We start from the raw sequence: 17,751 nt of genomic DNA, 5'->3' as shown, positions 1-17,751 counted from the left end.
GACAAGCCGGTGAGCTGAAAGCATTGAAGGACTTGGCCTCAGCTTTCAGAGGTAATTACAGCAGATTAAAAGATTCAAATCTGTAAGGTGGTTCCCTAGTGAGCTCAGATAAGATTAGATCTGTCAAGTGTATGAAAAGAGAGAAAGTTTTAAACTTGTGTTCCCCAAATTAGGGACATTGCACCAAGGCAATTACAAGCAACACTGACTTGATCGCTATCGTTCGGCTCTTTGTTAGTCTGCTAATTAGTCGTGTTAAACAGATTCTCTGGAAACCACTCCGTAGGTTGGTTAAGTTGGTCATGTACAGAAACGAACACAAATGCGTTTTTAATCAACACAACAGGGAATTTCGACCTCTCTAAACGCTCTGTGATTACTCTGATGTGTTTATATGGCATACGCTGTAACTAAGTACCAGAGTACTCAGAAATGACAGCAATGATTGATGTAAAGACAATTTTTCAGAATTTTCAAATACAACACTTTTTTTTCATTGTTAAATATGGTTACGATGGCAAATTGGTCAATACTGTATCTCCATCTCATGGTCTTGATTACAGTTTGGACAGCGATGGTACACAGACGCTGCACATGATGATTTTCTCTCGGATCATTAGCTGAATACTGTAATGCCATTTACACCTCATTTGCAGTTTACTATCATTCATTTATATGCTATATTAATATTTGCACTTCTGATTAGATGCTACCTATATTTTACTGGCGCTGTATTTTTGCACAATGCCAATAAAGTTTTATCTAATATAATCAAATCTAGACGGCGTGCAGATGATCAAATAGAACAAAATGCAGTGGCCTTCATACAGGTTTTAGAACTTAAAAAATTCTGCTCACAGAGCAAAATATATCCGTCTGACACATGCATACCTCGGCCAACCAAAGTGCAGACAGAGCTTGATTTTACAAGAATCATCCCGCAAGCACAAAATTACCTAAACGCACATCCCAAAGGACCCTATTAAATTGGCAAAGAGAGAAAGGTGATGTCCTACCAGGGGCAACACCAGCACAAGTCACATTTTCATCACTGAAGTCCCCGCAGTCATTGTCCCCGTCGCAGGCCCAGTGGTCTGGGATACATCTGCCGCTGGTGCACTTATACTGGCCATTTGCACAGGAGTGAATGCAGCCTGCTTCATCACTGTTGTCTCCACAATCATCATCTACAATCACAAATACAGTACAGTCATGCATAATTAATATCCGAATAACTTGCAATAGAGAACTTTTGACAGTGTGGTGTCCACATAATCTATCATTCAAATGTTTAAGGGTTGGTAAGACATTTTTTTTTTTTTTTTTGTTTATGAAAGAAGTCTCTTTTTCTCACCAAGGCTGCATTTTTTATAATCAAAAATAAAAGAAAATGAATATTGTGAAATATTATTTCAATTTAAAATAAATGTTTTAAAATAAATATATATTTTTTTAAATGTATTCCTGTATTTTTTTTCCTCCGGTCTTCAGTGTCACATGCTCCTTCAGAAATCATTCTAATATGCTATTTTGCTGCTCAAGAAACTTTATTTTACTTTTTTTAATATCAACATAGAAAACAGTTGTGCTACTTAATATTTTTTTGGAAACCATGATACGTTTTTTTATGAATGTTTCTGAATATCACATTTGAAATATACATTTTTTTTGTAACATTATAAATGTCTTCAGTGTCTCTTTTAAATGCTTCCATGCTAAATAAAAGTATTAATTTAGTAAATACAACTACTACTAATAATAATAATAATAATACTTACTTTAACTTTTGAACAGCAATGTATAAGGTTGGGCTTTTCTAAAAGCATGTATTGTCTCACAAATTGAGTTGCTCCATCACAAAATACAATAAAAAATAAATAGATTTTAAGATCGTCATACACTTTGGTACCAGAAAATGAGACATTTTCCTTAAGGGGGTCTTTAACCCTGTTGTGCCTCATGGTTTGTTGCACAATACACCACAGGAGCTTTTCAGACAAGAGTCTTCAGGGCATTGAATTACGCCAAGCCTCATTTTGTACTGAAATATCAGCAAGGTATATGAAGGCCCTGACCCTGGATAAGAAATACCACCATATGCTGACCTTGGCTGAATTATCACATTTGAGAAACAAAAGAAAAAAAGAAAAATAAATAAGAAAAACACATAAAAAGAGCATGTTTTATTGTTGTTGATTGACTGCCACACTCAGGCAATAACGTATTGCAGACCTTGAGGGCCTTCAATTTATTATAGAGGTCGGTATTTTACTCTCTCCTTGATCTGAAATGGAGATATTTCAGATAAAATAATCTGTGAATATTTAATGGTTATTAATGTGATGCATTTCTTGTGCAACAAAAAAGACTGGACAGTAGGATCAATGGACTTAATTGAATTAAAGTGCCGGGCTTTCTTTTATCAGCTCCCAAGAATATAGGCTAATATATCATAGTGCCAAATGGAAGAGCAAGTAAAGCAAATGGGTAAAGTATTTTCTTACTTCTGGATACACTTACCTGAGTCACAATGCCACTTCATGCTAATGCACCTCCCATTAGCGCAGCTGAACTGGCTGAGAGCTTCGCAGGTTGGGAACGCTGTGAGCAGAGACAAAGAGCGTGAGAAACGTTTGCAGCAAAAACCCTGACGCTTGAACCCCATCCAATACATCATTGTCTCTTTGATACACCGGAGAAGAAAACCCATTTTTCATTTAGCTTTTAGCTTTGAAAAATTGCAAAAGAAGTTTGTCCTGGCACAGATTGCTCTGTCATGCTAATAGATTAAATTTGGAGGCTCTTTTGTCCTCAGGAAATTTCAGTTTCTTGCAAGTTTGGGGGCGAACTTGAACCTGTAACTATTCTCTTGCAGCGTGTTGCATTTTAGGAGTATTCTTTTTTTTTTTTTTTTTTTTTTTACACAAGTCGTGTAAAAAGCCCAGCGGTACGCTACTGTACGGCTACTGTAGTGCTACAGTAGTATTGCGGAAACCACGACACCCTGAAGGTCATGTAAAATGTCACAGTGAATTATTGCTATTTTCTAGCTAAGGTTAATGAAAAGAAATCACAAACAAAGGGAAAACGAGACCTCACAGATGCAGTGGAAAACAGTCAGAGGCAATAAGAGCTCACCAGGAAGCAATAACACACCAGCGAAGTGATAGGACGGTTTGTGCGCTTCACTAGCGTTGATTTAAAGATATCAAAAGGTTATTGTTTCAACATTATGAGTTACAGCAGGTTTGCTATTAACCTGTGGATCACGATCCCTTTGGTGAAAGTGGATTTTTCTTTTTAAAGATTATGATGCCTTACAATGGAAAAAGGCACCAGCGCATTTACAAGCTTTTTGATGAATGCAATCTGCACGAGCTTATGAACATAAATATATTGTCTCGTACTGCGTTACACCGTTTTCGTGAATACACTAGAGCTCATAAGCATGTTAGGAATAGTGACATGACACACAGTGAAGGAACAACATCTGTTCCCTTTCGTTGTCACTCCGAGTTACGTCGGATGACGACGAATGGGGTTTCGCTTAGAACACCTATTTACTTCGAGTATTACAAAACGAGCCAATGGCAAAGAAATGCCATGGGTCTGCGGAATTTGCATAGCGTATCTCCGCCTTACCTCGTGGGTATAAAAGGAGGACGCCGGCAACAGGCAGATATGTTTTCGCTTCGGAGCCAAGAGTATTTCTTCACTCCACAGTCATCTCTGACTTCGCTCTACGAGACGAGCTTCTCTCTCCGGTGTTGGTGTGACGGCGATCTGCAGCGAGCTCACAGTGCCTGCTGATCTGTGCAGTAATCTGCCAGTGTGTGTGTGTCTCCCTGTGCGCTTCAACATCGCAGAGTTTTTTTCTCTCCTCTCATAAAAGAGCTCGCACGCGGCACGTCTTTTTAAAGACGGCTCGCCCGTGCATTTCTGGTTGCAGCGGACTGGTATCGGACTCTGATGGGCACGAGCGCTGTCTAGTGTGTTTGATCATGCTTGAACAGCGCTCGTGGGTGACTCATGTTCTCGCAAGGGAACGTGATCATCGCGTCATATATAGGTCGAGACTCGGTGAACTCGCAAGAGTGAGAGTCCCCTCATCCACCCCCCGATCTTCGGCTGGTGGCCAGGGTGACCTGAGGGTTACGGTCTGGAACAAGGCGCCGACTACGTGTCCGTGACCCCAGCCCCCCTCTTCAATGACGGTGCCCGCTAGTGAACTGCTGATTTCCGCGAGTCTACCCTCTGGTGGCCCGCGTGTTTCAGTTGAAGCTACAGAGGAAGATGCCATGTCTGTTGCAGCATCACTAGGTGGGCTTGAGTCTTCTGGAAGTGAGGGCTCGTCACAGCTGCCACCTTCCGGTGTGCATACGGCTGTGCCTGAGTCTGATCCGGAGATGACGGCCATGCTTTCCTGGGACGATTGGTTTTGGGTAAGGCCGCCGACCCTCGTCCGTGGCAAACCCCAATACCTCTCTTCCCGGACGTGCATGATGAGATCTCGAAGTCCTAGAAGACCCCCTTGTCTTCTCAGGACCGCTCGCTGATCTCATCCGCCTTTCCTCCCCTCGATGGGGCCGCTGCCCTTGGGTACACTGGGGTTCCCCCGGCTGAACGCTCTGTTGCGATGCTATGTGTCCTCAGAGTGCTTCTTCTCGGCGCAATCCTAAGCACCCGCCCGTGGCCTGTAGTTTTTCGTCTACGCTTGTGGCGAGATCCTGTAGTGCCACGGGACTGGCAGCCGCCTCTCTGCATGCCATGGCTGACCCAGATGCTCATGGACCTGCACGAGGGCGGGACTGACCCAGGGCTCTTCACTGAGCTGCGCGCCGTCACTGACCTTGCTCTCCGAGCGACGAAAGTGGCCGTACGCTCCCTGGGTCAGGTGATGCTCACCATTCTGTGGCTGAACCTGTCTGATGTGCTGGTGTCGCACGGACCCGTCTGTCCGACATTCCCATATCCCAGGTCGCCCTCTCCGGCGGTGCGGTTGAGGGCTTGACCAACAGCTCTCAGCCGCTCATGAGCAGACTGACGTTGATTCTGTCCCGACGGCCCCGCCGTCCGCCCAGGTCCCTCGGTCTGCCCACCGCCGAAGGCGCCCCCCCGCGGCTCCCACCCCGCCCGTTCACCCGGGCCGGCTCTGGGGGCCGCGGGCGGACGCCACAGCCCCTCTCCAGCCCCGCCCCCCGCTACACGCCGGGTTAAGCGGCGCTCCTGAGACGGGCTCCTCGGGGATGGAGCAGACTGAGGTTGACTCTGTCCCGACGGCCCCGCCGTCCGCTCAGGTCCCTCGGTCTGCCCACCGCCGTGGGCGCTCCCCCGCGGCTCAGCCGGGCCGGCTCTGGAGGCCGCTGTCGGACGCCAAAACAGTCCTCTCCAGCCCCGCCCCCCGCTACACGCCGGGTTAAGCGGCGCTCTTGGGATGGGCTCCTCAGAGATGGGACTCAGTTCTTTCCAGGAGCTGGTAGCAGGACCACTCCTTTCCCCGGGTGAGGGCCGGGGAAGAATCCTTATTCTCCAAAGAACTGACTCTCCCGTCTCTGAGCACAGAGAGTTCGGACGACACAGAGCGCCGCCCACATGCCGTGCTCTCCTCGTCCCCCTCTGTCCCGGAGGTGGTTGACACGGCGTGCCGTCCACGACCGCTTCGCCCCTGTCCCCCTCTGTCGCCAGACCCTTGACAGAGCAGGCCCCTGTGGAACGCTGGTCCTTCCCTGGCCTCCTCTGTCAGGGTGCGGTTTTGACCTTGCCCCCACACCGGGCCGCTATGCCGTCCAGGTCTGGGGCGGTCATTCCGCTTCGCTGCACCACCGGAGGGACGTCTGTGGTTCTCGACGCCGCTGGCACAGTTGGGAGCCTGCCTAGAGCTTCCCTTCTGTTCCGCGCGAACCATCGGCTCGGCTATGCGATTCAGTTCGCACGGTCTCCTCCCCACTTCAGGGGAGTCCGCTCCACTTTGGTCGATGGCTATGCCCTATCATGAGAGCGGAGGTTGCTACCCTACTGGCGAAGGGTGCGATTGAGACTGTCCCTCCAGCCGAAAGGAGGTCCAGGGGTACAGCCCCTACCTCCTTGTCCCGGAGAAGTCTGGTGGGTTACGGCCAATCCTGGTCCGAACCGCTCCCTTCACAGGCTGCCGTTCAAGATGCTCCTGGCCAAACGCATTTCTGGATGTGTGCGGCCACAGGATTGGTTTGCAGCGATCGACCTGAAGGACGCCTACTTTTATGTCTCTGTTCTCCCTCGACTCAGAACATACCTTTGGTTTGCTGTCAGGGCGCGCGCATATCAGTACGCTGTTTTCCCATTCGGGCTAGCCCTGTCTCTTCGCGCCTTCACAAGGTTGCTGAGGCTGCCTTTGTTCCTCCATGGGAACACGGGGTTCGCATCCTGAACTATCTCGGTGACTGGCTGTCTTAAGCTCACTCCTGAGACCAGGTTTGCGAATACAGGGACCCAGTGCTCCGGCACCTAGCTCGTCTGGGCCTTCGGGTCAACCGGGGAAGGAGTAGACTTTGCCCCGTGCAGAGGAGCTCTTTTCTCGGTATGGACTTGGTCGCCTTCTCCACTCAGCCATTGCTGACTTGCCTGAGACTATCAAGCGCAAGAGGGCGGTTCCACTGAAGTTTCTTCAGAGGCTCCTGGGGCATATGGCATCTGCAGCCGCGGTTCGCCGCTCAGATTGCTTCATATGAGACCGCTTCAGCTTTGGCTTCGCGACCGAGTCCCGAGGTGGGCATGGCAACACGGCACCTTCCGAGTAACTGTTACTCCGTCCTGCCGTCAGACCTTCACCCCGTGGTCGGACCTCAGTTTTCTACGGGCCGGAGTGCCCCTGGAACGAGCTTCGCGGCATGTTGTTGTAACGACAGATGCCTCCTCCACGGGCTGGGGTGCCATGTGCAATGGACGTGCTGCCGCGGGCTCCTGGACAGGACCCCGCCGCCTCTGGCACATCAATTGCCTCGAGTTGCTGGCCGTACGTCTTGCTCTGCGCCGCTTCCGGGCCGTGCTCAAGAACCAACACGTACTAGTCCGTTCAGACAATACCGCCACTGTAGCGTACATCAACCATCAAGGTGGTCTACGCTCCCGCCGTATGTCGCAACTCGCCCGCCACCTCCTCATATGGAGTCAGAAGCATCTGAGGTCGCTTCATGCCATTTACATCCCCGGAGGCCTGAACTGTGCAGCCGACAAGCTCTCACGGCTTCAGCCCCTCCCGGGAGATTGGCGACTCCATCCCCAGTCGGTTCAGCTGATTTGGGACCAGTTCGGGGACGCACAGATAGATCTGTTTGCCTCTCACGACTCGACCCATTGCGCCCTGTACTATTCCCTGACCGAGGGCACGCTCGGCACAGATGCACTGGCGCACAGCTGGCCGCGGGGCCGCAAATATGCGTTTCCCCCAGTGAGCCTTCTTGCGCAGACCCTGCGCAAGGTCAGGGAGGACGAGGAGCAGGTCATTCTGGTCGCGCCATACTGGCCCGCCCGGACCTGGTTCTCCGAACTAGTACTCCTCGCGACAGCACCTCCCTGGCCGATTCCCCTGAGGAAGGACCTCCTTTCTCAGGGACGGGGCACCCTATGGCACCCTCGTCCCGATCTTTGGAACCTCCACGTGTGGCTCCTGGACGGGACGAAGCAGGTTTGAGTACCCTTCCACCTACGGTGGCGGCTACCATCACTTCCGCTAGAGCATCGTCCACGAGACACGTCTACGCGTTGAAGTGGAACCTCTTCGTCAACTGGTGCTCTTCTCTTCAAGAAGACCCCCGGAGATGTTCGATTAGTGCCGTGCTTTCCTTCCTTCAAGATAGGCTGGAGCGAAGGCTGTCTCCCTCCACCCTGAAAGTCTATGTTGCCGCTATTGCCGCACACCATGACCCAGTCGAAGGTAAGTCTGTTGGAAGGCACGACCTGATCATCAGGTTCCTGAGAGGAGCGAGGAGACTGAATCCTCCTCGTCCTCCTCTCGTTCCCTCTTGGGACCTCTCAGTGGTTCTAACTGCCCTGCGGAGTGCTCCCTTTGAGCCTTTGCAATCAGTGGAGCTTAAGTTCCTGTCTATGAAGACAGCGCTCCTGGTTGCATTGGCCTCCATCAAGAGGGTGGGGGACTTGCATGCATTCTCCGTTGACGAAGCGTGCCTGGAATTTGGGCCGGCTTACTCTCACGTGATCCTGAGACCCCGGCCTGGATATGTGCCCAAGGTTCCTACCACTCCCTTCCGGGACCAGGTGGTGAACCTGCAAGCGCTGCCCCCGGAGGAGGCAGACCCAGCCTTGGCACTGCTCTGTCCAGTACGCGCCCTCCGCGCCTATGTAGACAGGACGCAGTGTTTCAGGACCTCAGACCAGCTCTTTGTCTGTTATGGTAGGAAGCTGAAGGGAAAGGCTCTCTCCAAGCAAAGGCTGTCTCACTGGATAGTGGACGCCATTGCCTTGGCATACCATCAGCAAGGTCGACCGTGCCCCCTTGGTGTGACCGCCCACTCCACCCGGAGTGTGGCATCCTCTTGGGCTCTAGCGCATGGCGCCTCGCTAACAGACATCTGCAGAGCTGCAGGCTGGGCGACACCTAACACATTCGCCAGATTCTACAATCTCCGAGTGGAGCCAGTGTCCTCTCATGTACTCGCTTCAACCAGCTAGTACTGGACCCGCTCAGGTGTCTTCGCTTGCTCGCCGTTCCACTCCACGGACTGGATACGTGCGATATTCTCCTCAGGTGAGCTTCCCCGAAAAGCCCTGAGTTCCTCCAGCACTCCTGACGTTGGCGCCAGTGTCTATTGCCTGTGCGTCGGCTAGGTGCCTCCCGTGTGCATGGTCCCTCCTCTGAGCGACCCCCACATGTGTATTTCCACTGTAAGCCTCTTTGAGCATGTGTCTTTCCCTTGGCAAGCCACCTTGCCACCCCTGGGGTTGAATTATTCCACCTGCGGCTGGACACCCCAGTGTTCTCCATATGTCTCCTTCGGGTCATATGTGTATTCTCTAAGTCCCCCCCCTCTGGGTTGGCAGTAATTGCATATTTCCCCTAAACTTTGGGATATGCTCCCCAGTGTACCTTGGTATTCCTGTGCTAAATAGGAGTCCTTCGTCCGTGCCAGTCTCACGACAGGGATCTCAGATTTACGCAGGGCACTGGAAGACAGCTGAGAAGGTGGCGTGATTAGACTGGTAACCCCATTCGTCGTCATCCGACGTAACTCGGAGTGACAACGAAAGGGAACGTCTCGGTTACGTATGTAACCCTCGTTCCCTGAGTAGGGAACGGAGACGTTACGTCTTCCTGCCACTTTCCGCTGTACCGCGGGGATCGCCTGAGCTCAGTCTTGGCTCCTCAGCGAAGAAACATATCTGCCTGTTGCCGGCGTCCTCCTTTTATACCCACGAGGTAAGGCGGAGATACGCTATGCAAATTCCGCAGACCCATAGCATTTCTTTGCCATTGGCTCGTTTTGTAATACTCGAAGTCGATAGGTGTTCTAAGCGAAACCCCATTCGTCGTCATCCGACGTAACGTCTCCGTTCCCTACTCAGGGAACGAGGGTTACATACGTAACCGAGACGTTTCTCTTCAAAGTGTCTCTCAGCTCAGTCAAGAAACCCCCACACATAGTCAAGCAGGTCACGGCTTGAAGGGACTGAATGAGCAAGCATACAGTTCATACATTTACATATGAAATGCTAAAAAGAACGTATTTTAATCAAGACAATGTGTTACCAGAATTCCTCTTATTTATACATGTATTTATACCATGGTCTGTCTGAATACTAAATTCTGATTGGCTGGAAGGTGTGCATTAAAACAGTTTAATGCTCAGGTAATTCAAGTCAGTCGTCACCGTTCTATATATTCTTGCGCTCCTTTCATTAAACACAGAGATCACACTGTACATACAGAAGCATCCAGGAAAACAGAAACTAGTCATTAAGGCTACCCCATGACTTTTATTAATAAAATAGCCTTTTTACTGAATCGCTATACATTCAATTTTTCAGCAATGAGGGGGTAACTGGTCATTTGACTCAAATATGGTGCTGCAAACATCAATGATGTCCCCATAAAACATGCTGTGGGTGCGTGTGTGTGTGTGTGTGTGTGTGTGTGTTTGTGTGTGTGTGTGTGTGTGTGTGTGTGTGTGTGTGTGTGTGTGTGTGTGTGTGTGTGTGTGTGTGTGTGTGTGTGTGTGTGTGTGTGTGTGTGTGTGTGTGTGTGTGTGTCTGTGTCTGTGTCTGTGTCTGTGTGTGTCTTGAAGTGGAGAGTCCATCTAAGAACAAAATGCATTAAAATGCATGCTTAGGACACTTTGAAGTTTAAGCATATTGATGTTGCTTTATTAAAGAACAATTAAACTGTCATCAAATGATGGCCATAATCTAGTAATTGGGTTAGAACCGGTGAAAAGTAATACTGAATTAAGCAAGAATTGCTTGAATATGTGCGTATGTATCATCCACCATTTTTAGATGCAATTCTGCTCCACTGGGTTACATCTCCAAAACATGAACAGCAGTAAACTGAGCACGTGAGATTTCATCTCAGAAATAACAGATCCCAAGGGCTTCCTAGAGAAAATTACTTTTAGGGAATTGTTTTTCCCCCTCACAAATAAAACCTTTGCCGGCACAAATAAGAACTCTTAGAAGTCATTGGAAAGCACATCATTCGAAGTGTTGCTAATCTAGGAGAAGACTGTTACATGTCAAGATTACAGTTGAGTCAACAAATAAAAGAAAAAAAAAGTTTTATTTGAACATTTATTCCCAGAACATGCTGCTGTTATTGTTGACAGCAGAAAATCCCACTTCCAAATTTCACAACAGAGTGTTCCAGTCCCCTGACTTTGGCAATTACTACTTTCAACATCCTGTTTTCACAATAGATCAGGTTCAACAACAAGAAGTGAGGCTGCAGGGGTAATAACTCTGCCCAGTGAAATCTGATTTGAAGGGAGAAAAATCACTTATAAGAATCTGTGCAGTAAACAGTGGCAGTTCAAATTCATATCTTTTAGATTATAATACAATCCTATCTTCTAGATAGGACTTCAACAAGCCAGTATTGTTGTCAATTAAATAAAACAGCAGCAACAATTTCTATGTGCTTAAAACTACATGCGGTTTTACATTTATAGTACCATTTTCCCCATCCATGAACCCATTTATTCATCAAGAGTTATTGTTACTACTCTACCCTAAGGCAAAACTACGGCAAAAGTAAAATTGAGAAACGGGTTTCAAAAATATTACTAAATTTTAAAATGTATATTAATGATATTTAAATATTATATCCTTAGAATACCACAATATATACATTATGCACATTTATTAATAATAAAATGTTATAATAATAACAAAATTAAAATTTATTCATGATTTTTTGATTACTTTGATAATAAATCCCACACATTGTTTCTTTTGAATCGGAGCATCATTAGGCTCAACCTGACTGTCACACATGATATCTCATATTCAAAGACCACATATCAGCATAACAATTTTCATCATTTCGAATGGTAAAAAAATAAGATCTGCATTTTGTCAATACTGAAGAGACATAGCAAATGACTTTATGGATCTTGTTTAAAGGTCAATTTCACCAAAAGAAAACGTTTTCATCATTTACACCACCCAAAAGGTAATTTAGCTTGGCAGTACAACTATCCACTATCAATGCATGGGAAAGAGCATTTCAAATTTCTTTTCTATTTAAAAAAAATCCATAAATCTCTAAGTTAGAATCACATGAGGGTGAGTAAATGATGACAAACTGCTCAAATTTGGATGAACTATTCCTGTTTTTTATGGTAGTGATGGCTAATACCAAAATGCCACAGCTGCACAGGAATACCAATATTGTAAGAAGGCAAAACATATTTTGAAAGCTTTGAAATGCGTTGAGGATGGTAATTAGCACACAGCAAGCTGAGCGTCACAGTGTTTTAGATGTGTTGAGTTGTGGGAGCCGGTGAAGTTCCGTCTTTCGGCGCAGCTTGATTACGATTAAATGAAGTCAGGCATGCACTCTAATTACTGCTTACACTGGGAGTGTTTGTGAAAGAGTGAACTGAGGGAGCCGAAGACACAGCAGAGGTAACCAAGACAATGGCACTTTGAGCAATTTGCAGCATTTGGTGACAGAAACCCAGAAAGTTACATTTACTGCATAGCATGAATTTGAATTCAAATTTTAGCAAGTAAAAATGACAGGAAGGAGAATTGATATATAATGAAACCATGATACCATGAATATATGCATTTACACAGACCTTTTAAATGCACATATAAATGTATAGGGACCCTAGGGAAACATGCATCACATGTTTGAATGTTGATTTTTGTGCATAGTCAACAGAAAAGAGGATGTGAACCAATTCTCATGAGAGAGAGCTAGTGATGGTATGAGACTGACATGTAAAAAGGAAAACACATATATAATATAACTGTCCAGAATTTAAAAATGGTTTAGTTTAGTCAGATTTGTTTCTGGCTTAAGAAAAAAATGACACTAGCACCTTTAAAAGTGATATAAACTAAGTACCGAAGAAATTCCCTAAAGCAAACTTGTAGAAGTATAATTAAGTTGCATTTATTTAAAGTATAAGGGGGGAAAAACATACTCTGTGCCTCCTTCCATAAGGAGGAATGATGATAATGAAATATTTTCCTGATGATAATGAAAGAGACTCCTCAAAGGGCTACCTGTCTAACCTAGCATTTCCAGAATTTACATTCTGTTCCGAATAGTCATTTTACTGTGGGAGTTTACCGTGGTAACTTTCCTGGGTCATTTCCTCTCAGAGCCCTGTGATATTTTCTTCCGTCTGCTTTATGGGATGGTCTGGGATGTAGTTATGGTGAGCTTTTAACATTAGAGAATTTCTGATTTGTGTTACTGCCACACTCTTAAAAGCTCTTGCATCCAAGTTTAATTCCCATTTCCTTTCTGCTTCTAAAAGTAGACTCGAGGGCTGTAAGAATGTACATGGTTAACATTGCACTCGTCCCTGAACATTGACATGTAGCTGTTGTTGGAGGAATAATATAGAGTGAGAGTGAGATGCAAAGATATACCTTTAGAGGCAATCCTCTCTCAGGCAAGTGTTACCAGTGATTTGAGGGCCAAACTGACTATGTACATGCACATAACCTGTCCACAACAAACAAGGCATATACTCTTTGTTATGGCCTTATTCCTAGGTTTGTTACTCTTATTCACTGGTTTGTTTTCAATTTGTTTGGTTGCAGAGATGCATTTAATGGGGTCAGATTTGACAAAAGCAGTGGCACTACTGTATGTTGGTGTTAAAGGAAAGAAAGACACTTTTCCTAAGTAAAGCAGGTTGATGATGACAGTACTGACAGATTCACCAGTTATACCACAGTGAAATTTGCCAAGCCAATTAGCTAGGAGGACAGTGACTCACCACAGGACGTGGACTCGTCTGACATGTCTCCGCAATCATCATCTTGATCGCAGCGCCACGCTTCTGGTACACAGCGACCATTACCACAGGTGAACTGACCAGCCCGACATGGCTGGGCTAAAGACAAAACCATAAAGGGAACAAGATAATCTGATTAATTATTACATTTACAGTTTTTAGCAGTGGCCACCTACGATGCAAATCACAAAGAATATAATGATTTTATTCCAATTCCACTAAATTATTATGTTTAGAAAATATTTAGAGAACAGATTGTTTCTAGAAAAATAATAATAAAATAACAATGATAATAAAAACAATTCTTGGAAAAAATGACAAACAAAGAAAAGCAAAACCATTATCAGAATGAATGAATGAATGAATTAATTAATTAATTAACCAATCAGTCAATCAATCGGTCAATCAATCAATTAATCTTGCACTAGTTCTTGATTTCTAATCCCAGTAGACAGAATTTAAACACACACATATTATTTTTGTGGTTATCAATTTAAGTCTATGGATAATTTCTTTAAGCTGGTTTAGTCTGATGTGTGACTCCAGGAATTAGTCCCACCAAAAAGCAATCATTTAATTCAGAGCTTACTGATCAAAATTTCATTGATACGCCAGAGACTATTTTACAGCCAATTCAAGCAATTCTCTGCTTCAGATCATCTTGAATCATGAAATATTAAATCACTTTAACATCTGCTGTCAATTTCAGCTCCTCACTGATTCAGTATAATCACTTGTGTTCCACATCGCTTTGCTCTAACAGCTTCTGCCAAGTCAACAAAGGCCTGAGCTGTCTCCAGCTTTATCAGAGGGATATGTCAGACTGTTGACAGCATTTATCACATCGGTTCTACCTTTCTATTGATCTTACAGCACTTAAAGTAGTGAAAGAGTGTTAACTTCTGGAAAAGGCCAGGTGTTACTCTAGTTAGAAAAAATGAGTTTGGGGAAAAGAAAGTTGACTTTGTTGCACAAACATGCTTATCGATTATCAAGCTCCCTTTAGAAAGTCAATGCTCCTTGCCCTATTATAACTAAGAAGATAGCTCGAAATGAGAATCAGCAATGAAATAAACAAGCAAACATTTAAAAAATGGTAAATCACTATTGCAGAGGCCGATGTTGTGACTTGCTTCTCAATTGCAAACAAAAACTGAAATATTCATAATTCCTACTGAAAACCGTGTTTTAAAACATTTTTAACTGTAACCTGAAATAGTACGTACAGTATGATCTTAGAATGAATATTTGCATTGCCATTTTAATTTTGAAAGCCTCTTAAAACATGCAAATATGCATGTCACTACTTCAAAGCAAAAGATGTTGGTAACACTTTAGTTTAGGGTCCAATTATCACTGTTAACTAGTTCCTTATCAGCATGCATATTACAAGGATACTAGCTGTTTATTACTTATAAAGCACATGTTATACCTTATTTTGCATGACCATATTCTATATCCCTTAATCCTACTCAATACCTAAACTTAACAACTACTGTACTAACTATTAATTAGCCATAATTAGGAGTTTATTGAGGCAAAAGTCGTAGTTAATAGTTAGTCAATAGTGAGAATTGGACCCTAATCTAAAGTGTGACCAAAATTTATATCAGAAATTTGTATTTGGGATACCAGGTTATGCCACTTATCATATTATGTTAATTCATAAATATAAAAAATCATAATACAGGTGATAGTAAGATAAAGTTAGTTTTTAGATTCTATGGGTATTTAGTGTGACCCTGAAATGAGAAAGAATATTAAAATAATTCATTGAGCACAGTAGATTTAATGTATGATTGATAAGTTTTATTTCTGAAATGAAAATACCACAATGTATGTAGAATGACTTAGTGGTACAGTAAAGCTGGCAGATGTTGGTGGGTGACTCTGTTATGTATGACGGAGTAGAGATCTACCTGAGCATGTTTTATTAGACTCATCTTCATTTTCTCCACAGTCATTGGTTCCATCACAAAGCCACCTCTTAGGTATGCAGCGGTTATTGGGACATTTGAACTGATCAATCGGGCAACTGTGGTTAGCTGGAAGGATCAATGGAAGCAAAAAAATAAATCACATGTCAAAAAGTAAATGTTTTGCTCAAAAAAGTACATATTTTATCTACGAACATAAACAATTTGCAAACTTGACATACATATACATATATATATATATATATATATATGTCTGTTGGGGGGGGGGGGGGGGGGGTCTGTTGACATGCTTTGTTTTACTGCTGACAGCCCACTCTACAAATAAGTGGGTACATATGCATAATATTCTTCTTTTGTTTTGACACAGCACTTTTCATTGTGCTATTCATCTATTCTCCTGAGCTAGCTTCACATTTATCTCAAAAATATGCATTTGCCCTCAGGCGTTTGAGTTTATTTAAAGTACTGCCTGTGTTTTCCTCTACTGTTTGCTCTATTTAATATTATAACCTACCATTACTCACAACCCTGGATACTCAATGCGTACCCACCAGACAATGAGTAACAGATGAAATGGAAAACCGGATTCAAGTGGGATCAGGCAATAACGTTTCAGGCATATTAAACTATAGGACATCCCAGCAGAGCAGAAAATTGATTTTGCAATTCTGATAATTCTGGCAGAACATCACGTTAAAGTATTTCTCATAGTGAAAAATGACTCAGTCCCCAACGTTTTAACAGGGTGCTTATCTTATCGATTAGCTCATGAGCAGATTGTGCAGTGGGATGCAGTGCGTGGGAGAAAATGTTGATATGGGCGTTGATATTGCATTCGTTTTTTTTCCCTGAGATGTCAATTAGCAACTTCTTAATTTTCAACAAATTATATGCAAACATCCTGCTTGTGCACATTTACTGTACGTAGATGCTTTTATCCAATGCAATTCAAGCTAGAGTATATATTTTATCAGCATAATATCATTTAATTATTAGTTTTGACTGGCCAATTTGGGGCATTGTGGATTTAAAAATGTTTGCATAATGACCACTAAACTGTATATTGGACCACTGCATACATTAAACCTTTGCTACTTTCATGCTTTTGTATCACCTTGGGGCTTCTCTCTTTACAAAACAATGACAAATTCTAGGTGAGGATTTTAGGATTTTAAACTATTCAAAGTTTTAGGTTCAGTGATATTTCAAATGAACTGTTCTTTTGAACTTTCTATTCATCAAATATGGGACAAAAAAGTTTCATGGTTTACACAATGCATTACATCTGTTTTAACATTGTTAATAAGACATTTTTATTAAGAACTAAATCGGCATATATAATGATACTGAAAATTCAGCTTTGCCATCACAGGAATACATTTTAAAATAGAAAACAAGTATTTTAATTTGCAATAATATTTCACAATATTAATGTATTTGATCAAATAAATGCAGCCTTGGTGAGCATAAGATACATTAAAAAAACCATTAATAAAAGGTCCTTCTCAAAAAATTAGCATTTTGTGATAAAGTTCATTATTTTCCATAATGTAATGATAAAAATTTAACTTTCATATATTTTAGATTCATATCACACCAACTGAAATATTTCAGGTCTTTTATTGTTTTAATACTGATGATTTTGGCATATTTGGCATAGCTCATGAAAACCCAAAATTCCTATCTCAAAAAATTAGCATATCATGAAAAGGGTCTCTAAACGAGCTATTAACCTAATCATCTGAATCAACTAATTAACTCTAAACACCTGCAATAGATTCCTGAGGCTTTTAAAAACTCCCAGCCTGTTTCATTACTCAAAACCGCAATCATGGGTAAGACTGTCGACCTGACTGCTGTCCAGAAGGCCATCATTGACACCCTCAAGCAAGAGGGTAAGACACAGAAAGAAATTTCTGAACAAACAGGCTGTTCCCAGAGTGCTGTATCAAGGCACCTCAGTGGGAAGTCTGTGGGAAGGAAAAAGTGTGGCAAAAAACGCTGCACAACGAGAAGAGGTGACCGGACCCTGAGGAAGATTGTGGAGAAGGACCGATTCCAGACCTTGGGGGACCTACGGAAGCAGTGGACTGAGTCTGGAGTAGAAACATCCAGAGCCACCGTGCACAGGCGTGTGCAGGAAATGGGCTACAGGTCCCGCATTCCCCAGGTCAAGCTACTTTTGAACCAGAAACAGCGGCAGAAGCGCCTGACCTGGGCTACAGAGAAGCAGCACTGGACTGTTGCTCAGTGGTCCAAAGTACTTTTTCCGTATGAAAGCAAATTTTGCATGTCATTCGGAAATCAAGGTGCCAGAGTCTGGAGGAAGACTGGGGAGAAGGAAATGC

The 17,751-nt window shown here is 44.0% G+C and overlaps 1 protein-coding gene across 1 annotated transcript in view; it reads right to left on the bottom strand.

The window, feature by feature from the left end:
• Window positions 1–17,751, bottom strand: part of lrp1bb (low density lipoprotein receptor-related protein 1Bb) — a 393,159-nt gene that overhangs the window by 148,178 nt on the left and 227,230 nt on the right. Inside the window, exons 17-20 of the mRNA XM_077217131.1 lie at window positions 15,386–15,511; window positions 13,449–13,565; window positions 2,521–2,601; window positions 1,017–1,187 (exon numbers count right to left, since the gene is read on the bottom strand). Of these exons, the coding sequence (XP_077073246.1) occupies window positions 1,017–1,187; window positions 2,521–2,601; window positions 13,449–13,565; window positions 15,386–15,511 (495 nt within the window). The remainder of the gene's footprint in view (window positions 1–1,016; window positions 1,188–2,520; window positions 2,602–13,448; window positions 13,566–15,385; window positions 15,512–17,751) is intronic.

Source organism: Siphateles boraxobius, unplaced genomic scaffold (assembly GCF_051911475.1).
Source record: "Siphateles boraxobius isolate OS27281-9 unplaced genomic scaffold, OSU_SipBor_1 7, whole genome shotgun sequence".
In the NCBI taxonomy this organism is placed as follows: Eukaryota; Metazoa; Chordata; class Actinopteri; order Cypriniformes; family Leuciscidae; genus Siphateles; species Siphateles boraxobius.
This window is presented reverse-complemented; position numbering and strand designations above follow the sequence as displayed.